This window comes from Hyperoodon ampullatus (assembly GCF_949752795.1).
Source record: "Hyperoodon ampullatus genome assembly, chromosome: 16".
NCBI classification, from domain to species: Eukaryota; Metazoa; Chordata; class Mammalia; order Artiodactyla; family Ziphiidae; genus Hyperoodon; species Hyperoodon ampullatus.
Genome location: NC_136929.1, coordinates 32,978,969 through 32,998,259, shown reverse-complemented (window position 1 = coordinate 32,998,259; position 19,291 = coordinate 32,978,969). Strand labels below are relative to the sequence as shown.

Below are 19,291 nucleotides of genomic sequence, written 5' to 3'. Positions count from 1 at the left end.
TTATAAAACTAGCCACAATAATAAATGAAAGAGGAATACACTCTCACTGAAAAAAAAAAATGTCATACTAATAAACTAATGGTATCAGAATAACAATAAAGGAAAAGCTGCATTTATTGCCTCTGGGTAGAACAAGAAGTACTGGTCTCTACCACAATTCAGAATCAAAGGTGGAATTTAAAACAATGAATTCTAAAATTCTAAAATAAAAACGAGTTTGGGATTAACATATACACACTACTATATATAAAATAGATAACCAACAAGGACCTATTATATAGCACAGGGAACCATACTCAATATTTTGTAATAACCTATAGGGAAAAAGAATCTGAACCGAAGCTAACACAACATTGTAAATCAACTGTACTTCAATAAAAAAAATAAATCAAATAAAAATTAAATAAAACATACAAAATGTTCAGTATTACACACATGTGATTAAACATTAAAAAATGTATTGTGTCTGCTGCCTCATCTCCACCACAAAATGCATTATATTTTATCAACTTAAAATATTTTCTTAGAGTAAGATTAAATAATCACAACTCATTTCTCTAAATGGGTTATTTCATTTAGCTTTACTTTATATTGCTCTCTTTAATTATCTTCATTTTAATCTCTTTATCAGTTAGCAATTCCCTTATTGAGTATGTTATAGAAGTGGGGAGAAGATATTGTAATGTTAAATTTATCTTAATACAACTTTTATCTTATGAAATTGAAGTTGACTAGCACTTTATAAAACCTAAACTCCTGAGCTTTAACACAACTCAGACTTCAATTCATTCATTCAGAGAATATTTACTAAACACTTAATATATGCCAGTGTTCTAGGCTCTGGTTACATGTAAGTAAACAAAACTGACAAAACTCCTTTCCCTCATGGAGCATATATCATCAGCTAGTAAATACTGTTAGTGAAATCCAGAATCATACACACTGATTGTGACATCCATCCATATTCTCTCATTCTGGAAAAGTGAAGAGAATGGATAAATAATAGGATTGGGATTCTGGGTTCAGGAAAATGTTAAAAAGTACTTCTGGAAGACATAAACAAACCTAATATACTTGTATCTGGTAGAAGATCTGGTAGCCACCATCAAAACTCCTTAACTCAGAGTTCTAAATTGAGGCTTCAAGGGATATTTACATAGATCTTTTTATTTGTTTTGATGATGATACTAAAGAAGTACTCAATTTTGCTAAATGGGAAAGTGGTAAGACCCATGAGTGTAATCATAAACAACCTCATTTTATTCTCCTACTGTCTCTTCAAACTTATTCAGTGTTGGTAGGGAACTATATTTTTCCCACATCTGTATGAAAATTCAGGCAGCCTAGTAACTTTCCAGATTCTTATTTGGTAATATAAACTCCTACAGTTACTTTGAGCAGCAAAAGGCAGTCTTAACTCAGAAGTTATACCTCAGGCTTATGTAATAATAAATACCATTATCTTAATTAAAAGAGAGGTCCCTCCTTTTCTATACTCAAGTAGGTAGAATAGAGGGAGGAGAGCACGGAAGAAATGGTAAGTTCTGATTTGGCCAGCATTGCCATCAATTGGCATCACTCTGTTCGTGCCAAATATTTATTTATTTATTTATTATTTTTTTATTTTTATTTTTTTTTTGCGGTACGCGGGCTTCTCACTGCTGTGGCCTCTCCCGTTGCGGAGCACAGGCTCCGGACGCGCAGGCTCAGCGGCCATGGCTCACGGGCCCAGCCACTCTGCGGCATGTGGGATCTTCCCAGACCGGGGCACGAACCCGCGTCCCCTGCATCGGCAGGCGGACTCGCAACCACTGCGCCACCAGGGAAGCCCGTGCCAAATATTTAAAGCCAACTTTTTATCTAGTTAAAGCACTGTGTAGGTTCTAAGTGGACACCACCTCTATGAACTGCTTACAGTTCCTTGATGGGTCTAATTCGTCTCTGTGTTCCTCTGTCCTCTGAATTTCTGGCATAAGTGCATCTGGATGCTTGATTCAAGGTGATCTGGGGGCAAGAGTACTTCATAGATGGTGGTGTATGCTTTCACTGGAAGTGCATAATGTCTTCTTGGTTGCATTTTATGATGCCAGCCACCACTGATAATCATAGCCCAGATTCATCACGTCATTAGGACATGCAATCTGACGAGTTTGAAATATATCATTCCATACTCATTTATTTGCAAGAAGATTTCTATGAACAGAAACTTTCTCTCGTGCATCATTGTGTTATCCTGAGGGACAGTCTGTATGGGAAAGGCAGGAAAATGCTTGATTCCACCTCTTTATCCTTTATTTAAACCCTTATTTGTCCTTTAAAAGAATCAATTCCCTAGAATTCTCCAAAGGATAATTATATGATATTTAGTATTATTATAAACCCATGGATCTAAATACGTCTTATATTTCAATACACTGATGTATGGCATCCTTAGTGGTAGTTGTGTTTTAATACTTCCTTTTTCTTGTTGGCATTCTCTTTTCATATTTAATATCAATACCCAACTTAACACTAAGAGAGAAGACTTAACTGTTTCTCTAAATCCAAGTATAATTTAGACGAAATAGTTTTTTTGCAAAAAAAAAAAAGTTTAAAAGTGATGCATACATCTAGAGTTATTTATGGTTGTCTCAAGATAAACTATTCTGTACCCCAAAGCAAACATGAGGTAAATGACATTGCTGTAAGATTTTTTAATCTACTTCAAGAATCCGGTTACTCTGGTTCTAGTTTTTTTTTTTTTTTTTTTTTTTTTTTGCGGTACGAGGGCCTCTCACTGTTGTGGCCTCTCCCGTTGCGGAGCACAGGCTCCGGATGCGCAGGCTCAGCAGCCATGGCTCATGGGCCCAGCCGCTCCGCGGCATGTGGGATCCTCCCGGACCGGGGCACGAACCCGTGTCCCCTGCATCGGCAGGCAGACTCTCAACCACTGCGCCACCAGGGAAGCCCTGGTTCTAGTTTTTATAATGTTTAAACATTTTGAACTTCACGCAAGTAAAGTCCTATTTACTGATATAGTATTTTAGGGACCTGTTTTGAAAAAAAAAAAGTATTAGAGAATGGAAAATGTATACATTGTATTTAAATTTTTTTTCAATGTTTAATTCTTTAAATGAGAATGTCATAGACAATCTCTGTTTCTCTCTCTCTCTCTCTCTCACACACACACACACACAACAGCAGATTGGCAGAGAAAATTAATAAATTTAAGTCATATTCCCTGTTCTCAGAAAAAATGCTGTAACATGGCATGTGAGGAAAGATTATTCAGTAATGTAGAATAATTTGAATGTTGCCAAATTTCTCAAAAACAATTCCATATTATTACTAAAGAAAAGTGAAATCTGGAAAAAAAATGCATTTAAAAGTCTTTGTATACTACTGAACTAGCAAACCCACCAAAAGCAAAATACACTACTTTTGTTAGGTGAAAAGGGTTGAACAAGCAAAAGAGAGTGAGAGAGACAGAGAGAGAGGTCTTACTATATAATTGCAACTATATTTCAAAAGCCTGACACAGATTCCTTATAAAATTCTAGAACTTATTTTTAAACAGATGATTGTGAATACTTGGGGGGAAAATAAACCAGTGATAATATGAAGATAATGTCACTGTAGAAAGACTTCTAATGATTTTATAAATACTAATTTACTCATTATGACAACCTGATGAGGTAGTAATGATATAATCCCCATTGTACGGAAAAGGAAACAAAGACAGGGATATTAAGTGACTTTTACAAGGTCATAAGAGTAGGAGATGGCAGAGCTGGAATATAAACCAAGGAAGTCTTCCTCCAGAATCCATGTTTTTAAACCACTAAAATATGTTGCCTTTCTTCTTTTTAATTTTCTTTTTATTTCAGAAAGAACCATTTTTTTTAAATCCTTATGATATCATTGTGAATTTATTAAATAAAAGTGAGAAAAATATTGATTCATTCAGGGGGATTTGGGGTTACTTGATGAATGATTCCCAAAGAGAATCAATTAGTAGAACATTTCAGCCTATTAGGAAATCTCTAATGACAAGAGGAATTGATCTCTTGATTTATACTGTTTATTTTCTTCAGTGATTTAAAGTAATACAAGTAATACATCCTTTTACAATTTGGAAATGATACAAAGATGGTATAAATAGCTAATATGATAGTTCGGAGTATTAACACTCAAGAATATCTAAAGAGCCTAAAGCAATAGACTGGAAAATAAAAAAAATTAATATGGATAAATGCAAATTCCTAATACAAGTAAAAGATAAAGAATTGGCTTAGTAGAATTTCATGTCAAAAATGCATGAGAGGGCTTCCCTGGTGGCGGAGTGGTTGAGAGTCCGCCTGCCGATGAAGGGGACACGGGCTCGTGCCCCAGTCCGGGAGGATCCCGCATGCCGCAGAGCGGCTGGGCCCGTGAGCCATGGCCGCTGGGCCTGCGCGTCCAGAGCCGGTGCTCCGCAACGGGAGAGGCCACAACAGTGAGAGGCCCGTGTACCACAAAAAAAAAAAAAAAAAAAAAAAAAAAATGCATGAGATTTACCGAGTCACACATTCAACTAGCAAAAATAGTTATGAACTATGACTAAATTTATAAACTATTGTCCAAACTGAGGTTCATGTTAGTTCTGGTCTCTTCACTGGTGGGTTCACTTCTAGAGTAATATGCAGGAGAGGGGTAGTGAAGAGGGGGATTATTTAAGAAAAGGAAGGTCAACCAAGAGGCTTGATGAAAAACTGTCAGAAGAAATTAGAATTTTGGTCTGGAAAAAAGAAACTCCACAGGTACTATAGCAGAGCACTTAAATATTTAAATGGTTAGAATGCAGAAGAATTAGTAGACATTTTTTCCAAGAAAATAAAATTAAACTAGAAGCTATTGAGAGGAAAATTTTAATTTGATCAATTAATACCTTCATCACTCTTAAATTTGCTGAAAATAGAATAGGCCTTCTATAAAATAGATATATAAAAATGGGTAGAGAAGATGCAGGAATGCTTTCTCCACCAAGGAGGGAGCTGGATTACAAAACACCTAACATCCAAGCCTATGACTCTTCATGTTCTATGAATATTAAACAGTAAAAGTATATGGGTTTCACTGATACATAATAGACTAATACAGAACGTCTAATGATTTAATATAATCTTAGACATTTAGCTATTTGGGATTTAAGGTAGAATTATTATTGTGTAAACAGTATATGTCCTTTTCCTCCCTCCTCAAAGTTATCTTACTAAAATATTTACAGTAGTCCAAGACAGTCAACCAGAGAAAATCTAATTTCGGTACTTTAGCAGACTCTGTCATGGAGGCTTGCATTTAAAGCAAATAACAATGTCATAGTGGTACTGTCCTCACCTATATAATTTTCTTTTCCTCAATGCTTTTAATTTCTTTTCCTTTCAAAGCCAAATCCTATGGCTCTATGGTGTTTGACAGTTTAGTCTGTGCTGCTTCCATTAACCACAGCCTAAGATTCACATGGGTTTGAGTTAATCAGAACTCAAGGATTAGCAATTTTTTCCTGTAAAGAGCCAGCTAGCAAATATTTTATTCAACAATGCCTTTGTATTTGAAAGTAGCCATAGACATTATGTAAATTAGAGTGTGGCTAATTTCCAGAAAACTTTATTTACGGACACTCAAATTTGAATTCCATATAATTTTCATGTGTCATGAAAGATTATTCTTCTTTCGATTTTTTTTCCAACCAGTTAAAAATGTAAAATCATTCTTAATTCATGGTCCATGCAAAAACTGACAGCAGCGTAGGTTTTACCCAAGTTCAGCAGCTTGCAGACCCTGCTCTACTGCTTGAACTGGTAGGTACATTTTCATAAATAGGTTTATAAGAAAATCATTGGAGTTCCTTTAGTTCATAGAAATAGATAACAAAAAAAATTTTTAAGCTTGTAACTCTGAGAGCTATGATTTTGCTTTTCTTCTGTCTTACAAATTCTTTTTGCTATTCTCATTTGCGTTGTGTTTTAATTTTAATTCTTGTCATTACTGTCAAAAAGGTAAATAGCACATTCCCACATATGGACCATCCCTCAAAGCCTATTTTCTCTTGTTTTATCATTTCTTCCAGTGGGGGTAAATCTTTGGTATTTAACATTTCACTTTTAATTGGCCTTCATATTTAGAATCTTTTCAGGCAAACAAACTTGTAGACTCTATTCTAATTACCCACTTGGGCCCCATACTCTTTAACGTGACCTAAGAGTCAACCATTTTCTTTGGGGAAAATAAAAATTTCCCCTAAATTAAGTTTAATTAATATGTATCATGTGAGTTTACTAAACATTGCTTTGAATGAGTGAGACAATGAGAATGTTGAGTTCTCAGTAATAACTATTATCAAAAATGATCATAAATTGAATTGATACCTTGATTAACAAATCGGTTCCCTCACTGATGACAATGTAGCATTCAGTGGCATTCTCTCAGGAAAGAACATTTTGGTAGTTGATCTTGGCCTCCTGAGATATTTCTTGTTATTTTCCTCTGGTAGGAATACTCCCGAAAATTATTTAAGGAGCAAGTACACATCTTTGTTTATAGAGTATTATTATATGAAAAATTCCCATTTGCATATTATTCAACTTTCTATATAAGTAATGACAGGGTCTTTACAAAATGTATAATGACTTGAATGCATCACAATAATACCACACAGAGTATTTTCATTGCCCTAAAAACCCCCTGTTCTCCATCTGTTCATCCTCTGTTCCCACCCACTAGCAACCAGTGATCTTTTTAGGATCTCCATAGTTTTGCCTTTTCCAAAGTGTCCTACACTTGAAACAATACAGTGTGTAGCCTTTTCAAACTAACTTCTTTAACTTAGCAGTAGGCATTTGAGTTTCCTCCATACCTTTTCATGGCTTGATAGCTCATTTCTTTTTAGCTCTGAATAATATTCCATTGTATGGTGGTGAGAATTCAGCTAAGCTATTCTGTGGTATTGCTGCTTCAGCATACATTGTGTTTGACCACGTGTCCTACAGGGACCTTAAACTGACACTAGCCCCCTTCATGCAAGTGCATGCTCTAGACAGCAGCCAGAGTCATGAGCAAATGTAAGTCCCTGGTATGACTTCCCCAAAAGCCCTTGTGATCAACAGTCTTCTTAGAAAGGACCTCTGGGAGGCTTACCAAAACCCTACTCTTTTGGTTTGAATTGACCAATCCAGCCCCAGCCTGGAAATCCTGAAATACCCCACCCATGGATCCTAATAAAGCCATTTGCCTCAGGTCCTGCCTTGTTCTCTCTGTCTGCACTCTGCCTTGACCCCCCTGTCTGGTCCCTTGAGGCATGCCAAGTACTTCCTCCATGACCTGTTAGTAATAAACTTCTCTATTTCATTTTTTCTTGTGGTCTGTTGTTGAACCATGGCTCACTCACTTAACAAATGCTAATTCAGTTTTTGGAAGTATAGCTGACTTACAATATTAGTTTCAGGTGTACAACATAGTAATTCGATATTTTTATAGATTACTCTCCATACAAGTTATGACAAAATATTGACTATATTTTCTGTGCTGTACATTACATTCTTGTAACCTACTTATTTTATACCTAGTAGTTCAGTACCTCTAATCCCTTTCACCTATTTTGCCCCTCCCTCCCAACCCTCTCCCTTTGGTAACCATTAGCTTGTTCTCTGTATCTGTGAATCTGTTTCTGTTCTATTTGTTCATTTGTTTTATTTTTTAGATTTCACATATAAGTGAAAACATACAATATTTGTCTTTTTCTGTCTGACTTATTTCACTAAGTATAATACCCTCCAGGCCCATCCACATTGTCACAAATGGCAGACAACAAAGTAATCGCACACAGAGGTACACACTTTTTTTATCCAGTCACCGCCTGAAAGGCATCTTGGCTGCTTCCAAGTTTTGGCAATTATGAAAACAGCTGCTATAAATACCCATGGGCAAATTTTTGTATAGATCTAAATTTTCAACTCCTTTTGATAAAAATCATACGGTTGTAGGGCAAGAGTATGTTTAGTTTCATTAGAAACCACCAAACTGTCTACTAAAATAGCCATATCATTTTGCATTACCACCAGCAATGAATAAGAATTGTAACAAGGCCTTTTATGTAAAACATGCTCCAGAGACTCCCCTAAACTCACATGTATTATATTCAGAAAAACAAGGTAATAATTATGTCAAATATGGATAATGTAGCATGAGGTATCTTTTACTTAGTTTAAAAATTAATAATCTATTCTGACAATGCTAATGGTACGGATGAACCTATTTGCAGGGCAGGAGTAGAGATGCAGACGTAGAGGATGGATGGGTGGACACAGAGGGGGAAGGAGAGGGTGGGATGAATTGGGAAACTGGGATTGACATATATACACTACCATATGTAAAATGAATGGCTAGTGGGAACCTGCTGTATAACACAAGGAGCTCAGCTTGGTTCTCTGTGATGACCTAGATGGGTGGGATGGGGTGGGTGAGAGGGAGGTCCAAGAGGGAGGGCATATATTTATACATGTAGCTGGTTCACTTTGTTGTGCAGTGGAAACTAGCACCGCATTGTGAAGAAATTATACTCCAATAATAAATAAATGAATAAAGTACTTTGATTTAAATATACATTATAAAATAATATGAATGAAAAAGTATACACACACATATATTTAAAAGTATACACATACCCCCACACACACACATATACAGAGAGAGCCAGAGAAGTGTGTATATATACACATATGTGATACCTGTAAAACAATAATATTATCTTCCACTTACTGTGTATTTTTGAATTTACAAAAAAATTCAATTTTATTATTTCATTTAGTTTTTACACCCACACTGTATTACACATTTTTTTAGGTGTAGAAATAATCAGAAAGATTTAGCTATACGCCAAGGTGACACAGCTAGTTAAGTGGCAGAACCATAATTTAACCCTTCTGGTCTTCTGAAAATAAATCAGATACTATTTTCCACACCTTATGGCTCATAACACCACACACACATACACACATACCCACGAACACAAACACAACCATACATATAAGCACATACACTTTGAAGTATATCATTGAATATGCTATGTTCATCTCTCCCTTAGTAGATATAATAGAGAACTTCAAGTTAGCCTAGCCTGCCTAAATACTGTACCCCTGGTTCTAATTACTATAAGTGACATTTTTTTCTCATAATATACTTAGCTTTTTAGAGTTAGAACTACTTGTGGAGTAAGAAAAATGGATAGAGTGATGGTGGCTTAAGATGATTTTGGCTTAAGGCAAATCAATCATGTAATTAAACAATTACCTTAATAACAGATGTCTCAACTCTGGATGGGGGGCTCTGAACTTGTGCTGCTGCCGCCATATTGGCAATGGTGCTGAGATGGTTCATCTGGCTCATTGCCATGGTGACAGATGCTGGAGGTAGGCTGACAGGAATTAGAGGGTGGGGCATCATCATAAAAGGCAGTTCCAGTCCTGTAAAAAAATACACATATATCATCATTTCTCTATTCAAGTAAAACAATGAAACATGGTATATCTCATTAATTAAAATGGCAAAGGACATAAATCATTGAAAGTTGAAGCATTTTAAAATGTTCTAATAATGAGAGTCAAAGGAAAAATATTTGTCCCCTTTGCATGCAACAGTGCCCTCTTATCACTCAGGGAAATTAGGCTTAAAGCTAACCAGTTTGGTGCCATGTTTTATCACTCACCACTCTTCATTTGTGTTTAATACAGTTAGTTCTTTGCTACATTATTCTTCTGATCAGTCTAATTCTTGTTTAAAATACTATGGTTTTCTTTATCATGTTTAGCTGTCTAAATGTAGTGTACCTATCTACTATGTCCTATATTTTACTATCCGATCATTAGATTTTTTTATTCTTTGCAACTATCATTTTTAGTGCTAAAAAATGCCATCGTACCATTTGGCAGAAGGTGGCTCTGCTGAAGATGGTGGAGAGGATGACTGATTGGAAGGCTAAGTGCTCTAGGTATGCGGGGGCAGGTAACAGAAGCATGAGATCCCCGGGGTGGGGAAGAGTACAGTGTTTCCTTTTCCCAAGAACCTTCACTGCTGCCTGTGGGGAATGAATATCAATTATTTGGATACAATATTTTTCCAAATCTTCTAATGAATAATTGGAAATGAAGTTTTAAAAAGCATATCAGACGTAGAGAATGGACTTGAGGATACGGGGAGGGGGAAGGGGAAGCTGGGACGAAGTGAGACAGCGGCATGGACATATATACACTATCAAATGTAAGATAGATAGCTAGTGGGAAACAGCCACATAGCCCAGGGAGATCAGCTCGGTGCTTTGTGACCACCTAGAGGGGTGGGATAGGGAGGGTGGGAAGGAGATGCAAGAGGGAGGAGATATGGGGACATATGTATATGTATAGCTGATTCACTTTGTTATAAAGCAGAAACTAACACACCATTGTAAAGCAATTATACTCCAATAAAGATGTGAAAAAAATATAACACATTTGGAGATTGGCTAAGTGATTTCTTGGGAAATAAGCTCAAGTAAGTAAATTTCCCCTAAATCATATTTTCTTTTTGTTTTTCTATTTCTTAAATACAGTCTCAAATTTTCTGAAAAATAACATTTTTACAACAGGTAGCCTATTTGTGGAGTCTATTCCTGTTTGACTAACCAACTTAATATAAAATGGATTCTATTATATACCTCTAGAATTAATTACTTCTTGGAACTGAAGCACACTGATAGTTATAGAACCCAAAGTTATCCTTGTATAATAGAATCCCAGTCACCCTTCAGAGTTAAAGTTCCTAATTTAATCCCACAGAAAATCCTAAACATAGAATCATTAAATGCCCAACTTGGTTAGACATGGTCCAGGGAACACAAAGATCATTTACAAAAGATAATAATATCAAAGCAATAAATTAAATGTGTGTGAATCAATAAATATATCTCTTGTTTTCAGCTGCAGAGAAACTTAAGTTTATGACTGTGGCAATACAGGTGCCAAAGTCAGAACAGTACCTTTAATGGCGTGTATTTCAATATCATGGCCACATCACAGATTAAATAGATCTTGAAACACCTTAATAGGGTACTCCTTGGAAGGTTTTTATATATCATTTCAATTTAGGCATGTTCTCAGATTAAATTATTTTACCATTAATTTATTGTTTAATTGAATCTGTTGAATATACAAACTACCCACTTGAAAGAAAGTTTCTCTAATATCCCTGTCAGCTTATGAGTTTTCATTTATTAAAAAAGGAAAAGAAACAATATTTTCATATAATATGCTTAGAAACAGCAAAGTAGGTAAAACTCCAATTTAAATGCTTTAGCTCTATTAAGAGCCTCATTGTAAAATCTCTAAGACATAGTTTTTCATGAAGAATACTTAGTTGCTGCCATGATTTTTTTTCCATTTACTTCAGAAAGACAGTTAAGGTTCAATATAAATTCAAACTCATTAGCTCAATACTGTCTGGATCTTAGAGTAAATTGTTCAGAAGTGGGTAATGAAAACTCAATTCAAATTTTTCAGCAATCAGACAAAGCAATTTTATTAAACAATGAAGAGAATCAATTAAAATGGATATCTTTATTATTTTACAAGAAACCAGGTCAGCTTTTGGCTAAAAAAAAAAAGTTTATAGCTTCATACAGAAATGACTCACATAAAAGCAATCTCTCCAGCTTGCTCCTACACTATGATATAAAAGTTCACTTCTATATTCACAAATGTATACAGCTTATTTCTCTACTCGTGACTTTTTTGACACTTTATACCAAGGTCCTAGTCAAACATGCAAAAGCTGTAAGTATATAAATTTTTTAACATATTATGTCAAGAAGCATTCAGTGACAAAACGTTTTAAACATTTTCACTTTACATTGTCTTTATCAAGGTATATGCAAAATTCTTCTTTAAATATTTACTTTTTTTTTTTTTTTTTTTTTTTTTTTTTTGCGGTATGCAGGCCTCTCACTCTTGTGGCTTCTCCCGTTGCGGAGCACAGGCTCCGGACGCGCAGGCTCAGCGGCCATGGCTCACGGGCCCAGCCGCTCCGCGGCATGTGGAATCTTCCCGGACCGGGGCACGAACCCGTGTCCCCTGCACCGGCAGGCGGACTCTCAACCACTGCGCCACCAGGGAAGCCCCATATTTACTTTTTATGTTATCATTTAAAACAAGAGTTAAAGCATAATCACCAACTATTTGGATATAGAAAGAACACTTTAGAATAAATGTTATTGAATATGGGAACTGCATTGGAAATTTATAAATAATAGATAATTTTCTCTTTATATTTCATTTAAAATATCCAAGGATTACATTTTCATAGTAGATTGCATTTTTGAGGTTAACTAATATTAACTAATATATGGAGGAGGGAAACATATTCACATTCATTATTTTGGATTGAGTTTGAGTTCTGCTTACACCTATTATCTACTTTTGTTTCTCTGTCCAATTGAGCCAATTTCTTTTATTTACATCTAGATTACCAGTTAATAAATGGGAAAAGCCATTTTCCCAATATACTTCAATTTCACTCTTGTATCAATAGAGAAGCACTTATAATTCTATTTTTTCACATTATCAAAGTGTAAAATATAAAGTTAAAATTCTGATTAAATCAATCTAGTAAGAGATTATATACAAAATATTACCTATTTCCACATCTCTTTTGGATCACAGGGTATCAGTCCCTTGTGTAAGGGTAAATATCAATCATCCATATATGAATTTTCCATAGCAAGTTTATAACACTAGATTGGATTTTCTCACTACATAAAATGCTCCTAGCCATCTCCGCCAATCATCATTTGTTAAATTCTCATGATGTTAGCTCATTTGGGTAATAAATAGAGCAAACAACTAAGAAACTAAGTCTAATGAAAAATATACAATATATAACCAAGTCAGCTGTAAGTGATTTTTGCTTAATTTATAACATCCTTCTCCTCTATTAGTATGAATAAATAAGAATTGAAAATAGGCCACTTCAGAACAAGACATGCCCATAGTTATTAAATGTATAATTTCAAGTGCTTTGGTTTAAGCCAATATATTTGATATAAGCCAGTATCTATGTGTGAGCCTACACACAAACATGCATACACATATACACCTTTAAGATTAAAGCTTATTATTATGACTGCATGAAAACTTACAGGAGACAGCATATTTTGCATATAAGAAAAGTTATAACAGTTGGTAAGGAGAGTTACAGAGAAACAGAATTGATTCTTTTCTCCTCTTCCATTCTTGTAGAATCCTACCATTTCTTTGACTTTACAATGGAATAAAAAGACAAACTTGACCTAGCCCTAGTATCCTCAAAGAACATATTCTATAATAGGGGGTAGAGACATGTATGCAAAAACTCAGACATTGATAAATATATAAAATGGTTTTGAACCAAGGAAATTGGTCATGAGCTCATGAAAAGATTCAGCGCATCCAGCTGTTTGATTATCTAGACTCTATATCCGTATTTCAATGTGTTGGAGGGAAGGATTAAAGGGAGAGAGGATCTCCCACACCTAGTCCTAAACACATATTGTGGAGAAGCATGGGAACAATCTCAGGCTAGACACCTGCTTACACAGGTGGAAATAAATCTGCACTCTGACTGACGACAAAACACACAGGCAGCTGGTATATGATGAAGTTAAATAGTGTAACCACAAGCATCAGGAAGGCCAGCTCCTCATGCAACGGTGTGATTTTGGTGGAGTGAGAATTAACAAATGTACCACCTTACAGCAACCAGATGTAAGTGGGCACAGGAACACAAGAGGAAAAATTGAAATTAACACCTGATTACAGGTTTTGTCTCTAGCTAAAAGCTATTAATTATGCATTTATATAATCTGAAACAGTTTTACTCTGCCTAATTATACCGATAGTAAGGATATATCTATAATTACATATACATATATATGGAACTTATATACAAAAAGTGATTGTGTGTGTTTAGGTTTCCTTTCCTGTAAAAGATGTGTATTTCTCGGGCTTCCCTGGTGGCGCAGTGGTTGAGAGTCTGCCTGCCGATGCAGGGGACACGGGTTCGTGTCCCAGTCCGGAAAGATCCCACATGCCACAGAGCAGCTGGGCCCGTGAGCCATGGCCGCTGAGCCTGTGCATCCAGAGCCTGTGCTCCGCAACGGGAGAGGCCACAACAGTGAGAGGCCCGCGTACCGCAAAAAAAAAAAAAAAAAAAAGTGTATTTCTCAGGGCCAAGCAAGGTGATTTTAAGGTTCAGTGTAACTGAAATTCTGATTCATAAGAAATAGGTATGGGACATTCCCTGCTTATACCCTCTGCACCCCCAACTTTAAAACACAGTCGTAGGGCCTCCCTGGTGGCGCAGTGGTTGAGAGTCCGCCTGCCGATGCAGGGGATGCGGGTTCGTGCCCCGGTCTGGGAGGATCCCATATGCCGCGGAGCGGCTGGGCCCGTGAGCCATGGCTGCTGAGCCTGCGCGTCCGGAGCCTGTGCTCCGCAACGGGAGAGGCCACAACAGTGAGAGGCCCGCATACCACAAAAAAAAAAAAAAAAAAAAAAAAAAAAAAAAAAAAAAAAACACAGTCGTAGGTTCTGAAAAAGTAAATAGCTTGGTGGAGTATCTTAGTCTTTTTCTGAGCTCAGACTATATTTTGTATCCTTCCATTTTATATTTTTATGGTATTTTATGATACATATTTTATGATGGATCAGGTTATAAACAGAGAAATAGACTACTTTGGGGAGAAACCCTTAAATTTTGAAGCCATCCCTACCTTAAAGGTAACCAGATTGTCAAACACTTAGAACTGATGGATAACAAATATAAACTAGTTTAATTTTTCCTCTAATTACTGCCTTCAAATATGCTCTGTTAAGGCTCCCTCTTCTGCCCCTTAATAACCTTGAGCAGATTTTGAGTATAAGAAAATCCATTCTAGTTAACACCACTCTCTGTGTTCTCATCCCCATCAACACTTGCCAGCTCTAGGGCCTAGGGAGCTGGAAGACAGAGGGGATTGGACAGCTTTTCATCCATGTATTCTCTTGGGTAGGAGGGTGAAGGTCTCCCATCCAACCAGTTCCTGCTCAAGTCCTCCCCACACTGTCACTTCTATGGCTATGCCTATTGGCCATTGACATCTCCCAGGTGGCGGGTGCCTAAATGCCAAGTATTCCCTGCCAAGTAATGTCTGATCATTTAAGGGGGTCTTCCAGGGGAACCTCCTAACTGCACAAGTCCCTGACAAAGGAAATCTCCTGCACCTTCCTGCTCTTTTAAGCTCCCCAAAATGCCATGGTCTCTTGAAACTAAGGCCCTTCTCCTGGTGTGGGTCCTTTTGTTCTGATGATGTCCACTCTCTCTATTCTGTCACCTCTCCTCAATTCTTTCTCCCCTTGCTCAAACATGTACAGAAAGCAGATCAGCAGTTCACACCAAAGCAGACATCCAGCTATGAAAGGAGGTGGAGGCATCTGTAATCTTTGAGTAATTCTCTTGAAACTCCTCTCCCTGCACTTGGTGGTGAGGAAGGACTCTCAAAAAGGAATCACTAAGCCACAGCTCCCTGCATTAAGTGCTGTCTTTTCACTACAATGTTTTCTCCGAATCTCCTCTCCTGTGTTGGTCTTCCCCTCTTATAAATGGAGGAAGAGGATGTCTGTGGAGTCTGGAGTGATAGTTAAGATAGCAACTCTGGTTCTGCTGCTATTAATAAGTACTGATTGGTATTTACTTTTTTTAAATTGAGGAGTACTTGGTCCCTTTTGTTCTTGTGTGGAACCACAGGAAAATTTCTATTTAATATCTTGTTACATAGCATATTCAGTAGAATCAACAACAAATATGACTATACTATAAGTAGAATTTTAGTAACTGATTCTTGTAAAAAACTGAAAGAAAGGAAAAGAAATATGAATGTTCAACATTCGAAATGTTATTTCACAAAGCAACTGAAACTTTATCAATTGAGACAGAAGTTCAAAGAAAAAAGATTACATGAATAAAAAAATAAAGAATGATTAAATGTGGAGATAATCATTAATAAAAGAAAGAAGATCATTTTTTTGGAACACAATTTTTATGTAGGAAAGGAAATGAAAACTGCTTTGGGTAAGGATATTATTACTGTTTCTCTTTAATTAAAAACAAAAAAACTATGGGTATGTATATCAGTGGTACTGATTAAAATCCTAGCCCGAATAATTACATTTATTACTGAATCCTAAATATAGCAAATAAGTAATAGGTTCCAAAAGAGAAGGCCACTGTATATTTTTTAATGAATTTTGGACAGAGTGCATGTAAAGTAATCAAACACAGAGTTAAAGTGATCTGTAGAAAAGAAATGCCTTTTAAACCACCATGCATTAAAATAGTAAAAGTATATTTAAATGTTATTATCTTTTATACCTAGTTGATATGTAACTATTTGTTCCGATTTTCCCACAGGCTGACCCTGATAAAGGAGGCAAATCTCAAAGGGACTAACGGTCACACCACAGCTTAGTGAGTGACACTGATAGACTGTGACGGGAACCTGACATTGTCAAGATTCGTTTACAATGAAAATGAAGGCAACAGCGGGCATTTACTCCATACCATTGGAGACCACTTAGAAGGATGTCAATGCCATCTTAACAATGGAATCAAGACTGCTAAGGAAAAGTAAATACTAGTCTCAGATGCTACAGATGTTCAGCTGTTACTTCAGCGGTAGGTGAGAATAAACAAGTTATTGTCTTTTAGAGGATAAACTTCACCCTAATAAAAAATGAGATTCGAAACGTCAGCAGTAATACTAGTATTTTGCATAAATAGGAGAAACAGTCCTTTAATGAATTACTATACTGTAATCTTTTAAATCTTTTTCTGGATAACGATCTGAGCTCAGTGATCTACTTTAGCAAGTAGAAACACTGAAATCTTCCGGTGTTTTGGTTCAACTTTATCCAATTGCTTTATTTTAAAATGAGGAAGAAGCAACCTGTAAAGGGTACTATTAATTGAGGAACAATTTAAAATGTTCCACTTTAAGTACAGTGGTTTAGCCAAGAAAACAGCACAAACACCTCCTAATTGGTATTGCACAATAATGTCCACAGAGCAGGCCATTTCCAGAGTCGAAAATTTATATTTGCACACATATCCTGTTTGATTTGGAAGTGCTATTTTTTCTTAGAGAGAAAGAATAATATTGTCATGAATTCTAACTATCCCACTGCCAATAAATATGAGTCATTTAGGAAAACATGTTACTTTCCCAGAAATAAGCATTTTCTTTAGTTATCTGTCATTAACTAAACCTAACTCTGAATGTTATGTATTTGTTAACTAGAAATTTAAAACTCTTGCCATACAAGGAGGTTTCTATTTTACCTGTGTTGTTTTCTTTTGAATGCAGAATTGTTTTGAAACATTTTATTTTATATGTAATGGTGATAATATAATACTTGTGCTATCAGTGTCCTTGGACTCAGCAGAACTATGATATTAGCTAAATTTCATCAAGTTGAGATACTTCTATTGCCTTTACATACTCCACAGCATTGTTGAAAGTAGCATAAGTTAAGTTGTTGCACAAAGTAGCACACAAAATACTGGAAATCAGAACAGTTTATTTTTAAAATTTTGCTTGAATATTATTTACCATGGCTAATGACTAACTTGCAAGAATAAGAAGCAAATTGTAAAATCAGAGCTGAAGTTCAAGTCATTAATGTCAGATGGGATACATAAATGGATACCTGAAGAACAAGCAGATATTATTAAAAAACAATTACACTGAGAATCTTTGAGGAATCAAGGAATACTGGAACAGCATTAGGAAACTAAAAATAGACAGCAGTTTCCATTTAAATAACCTTAATTCTGAACTCATGAAAGTTATTAGAATAAATTATTATATAAAGAATACAGTACTTTATATATCTTCCCTTATTTCATACCAAATTCCAGAAAGTTTCGATGCAACTTAAAATAAAAGAAAGAAGGCTATTACTATAAAGATAAAAGGTTAAATACTTAATGTGGAGAAGACAAAGATAATTATATCAGAAATACTTTGCTTTTTGATGCTGTTGTTTTCTTTGGACTCATTAGCACTATGTTTTAAGTGTTAACGAGGTGAAATAGATCTCCCAAACAAAACAAACAAATGCAGACTCAGACTGGTAAATAGTTACATAGAACTCAGTGTAGGAAAGAAATAGTAGCTACATTAATTGTATTGACTAAATATTTGGGTGTCTTGTTGATTTGGACGACTCTAGGCAAGAGTCAAATGTTTCTATTCAGTGGAAATTAAGATATTGCAACAGATAGATTAATTTCTACAGCTAAAGTATAATGCTATTACGGACAGTGTAGAAATAACAATACTAGGAACATATTTAAGCTTTCCAATCTAAAATAAATACATAAAATTCTTCAGAATAAAGCAGTTTGGTATAGTGTATCCATGTTAATTTAACTGCATCTTTTAACCTTTCTCATAGCCAATGTCAATGAATTTCTACCTCTTCCCATTTTAACTCATCAAATTATTTTTCCATTAGGCAAACAAATGAACTAGAAATTCTCCACTCTAAAGATATTGTAATTTCCCAATAGAGTTACAATTACATCAAATAAAATTTCAAGTTAATATACTTTCTATACTGTTACTAGAGTACTCAAAGCCATGGTATACAATATTAGCAATTTTATGTTCATGTGTAAGTGTTGCTCATGGTCAGTTGAAATCAGTTTTAGCTTCCAGTGTTTCATATAATATTTTCAATTTCAAATTATTTATGTTGAAATTGAAAAATCTTCTCACTTGAGCCAAAATTGCTATTTAATTTTCTAAAAAGCATAAAACTCTTATAGGTAGGATAGCAGGCTCATGGAATTCTTTTGATATTCCTCATATGCATGGATCTAAGTGTTAAATTATCTTCTCCCCAAACCTGGTTAGCCTCAAAGAATGACATCACCAGATAGTTGTATAATCCACAAACCTAGGAATCATCTTTATCTCCTCGTCTTTCACTGTGTGCCACAGATGTCCAATTCCTGTAGATTTCATTAATGTGATTTAGCTCTACTTTGTTTCTCTATCTCTGCTGTTGTAATCATATTCAAGGACCATCATTACTTTTAAGTACAAATCTTTTTTTTTTTTTTTTTTTTTTTCGGTACGCAGGCCTCTCACTATTGTGGCCTCTCCCGTTGCGGAGCACAGGCTCCAGACGCGCAGGCTCAGCGGCCATGGCTCACGGGCCCAGCCGCTCCG

The 19,291-nt window shown here is 35.7% G+C and overlaps 1 protein-coding gene across 5 annotated transcripts in view; it reads right to left on the bottom strand.

Annotated features, from left to right (window-relative positions):
• The window catches only part of DACH1 (dachshund family transcription factor 1), a gene marked incomplete at both ends in the record, with an annotated part of 419,718 nt that overhangs the window by 123,313 nt on the left and 277,114 nt on the right, over positions 1-19,291 (bottom strand). For 2 of the 5 annotated variants that reach the window (XM_079721821.1, XM_079721822.1), the window contains one exon: positions 9,307-9,479. The exons of 2 other annotated variants lie outside the window; for them this stretch is intronic. In XM_079721821.1, coding sequence (XP_079577947.1) covers positions 9,307-9,479 — 173 coding nt within the window. Of the gene's footprint in view, positions 1-9,306; positions 9,480-9,934; positions 10,091-19,291 lie in introns of all 5 variants that reach the window. One more of the 5 variants, XM_079721820.1, reaches the window with a different exon arrangement.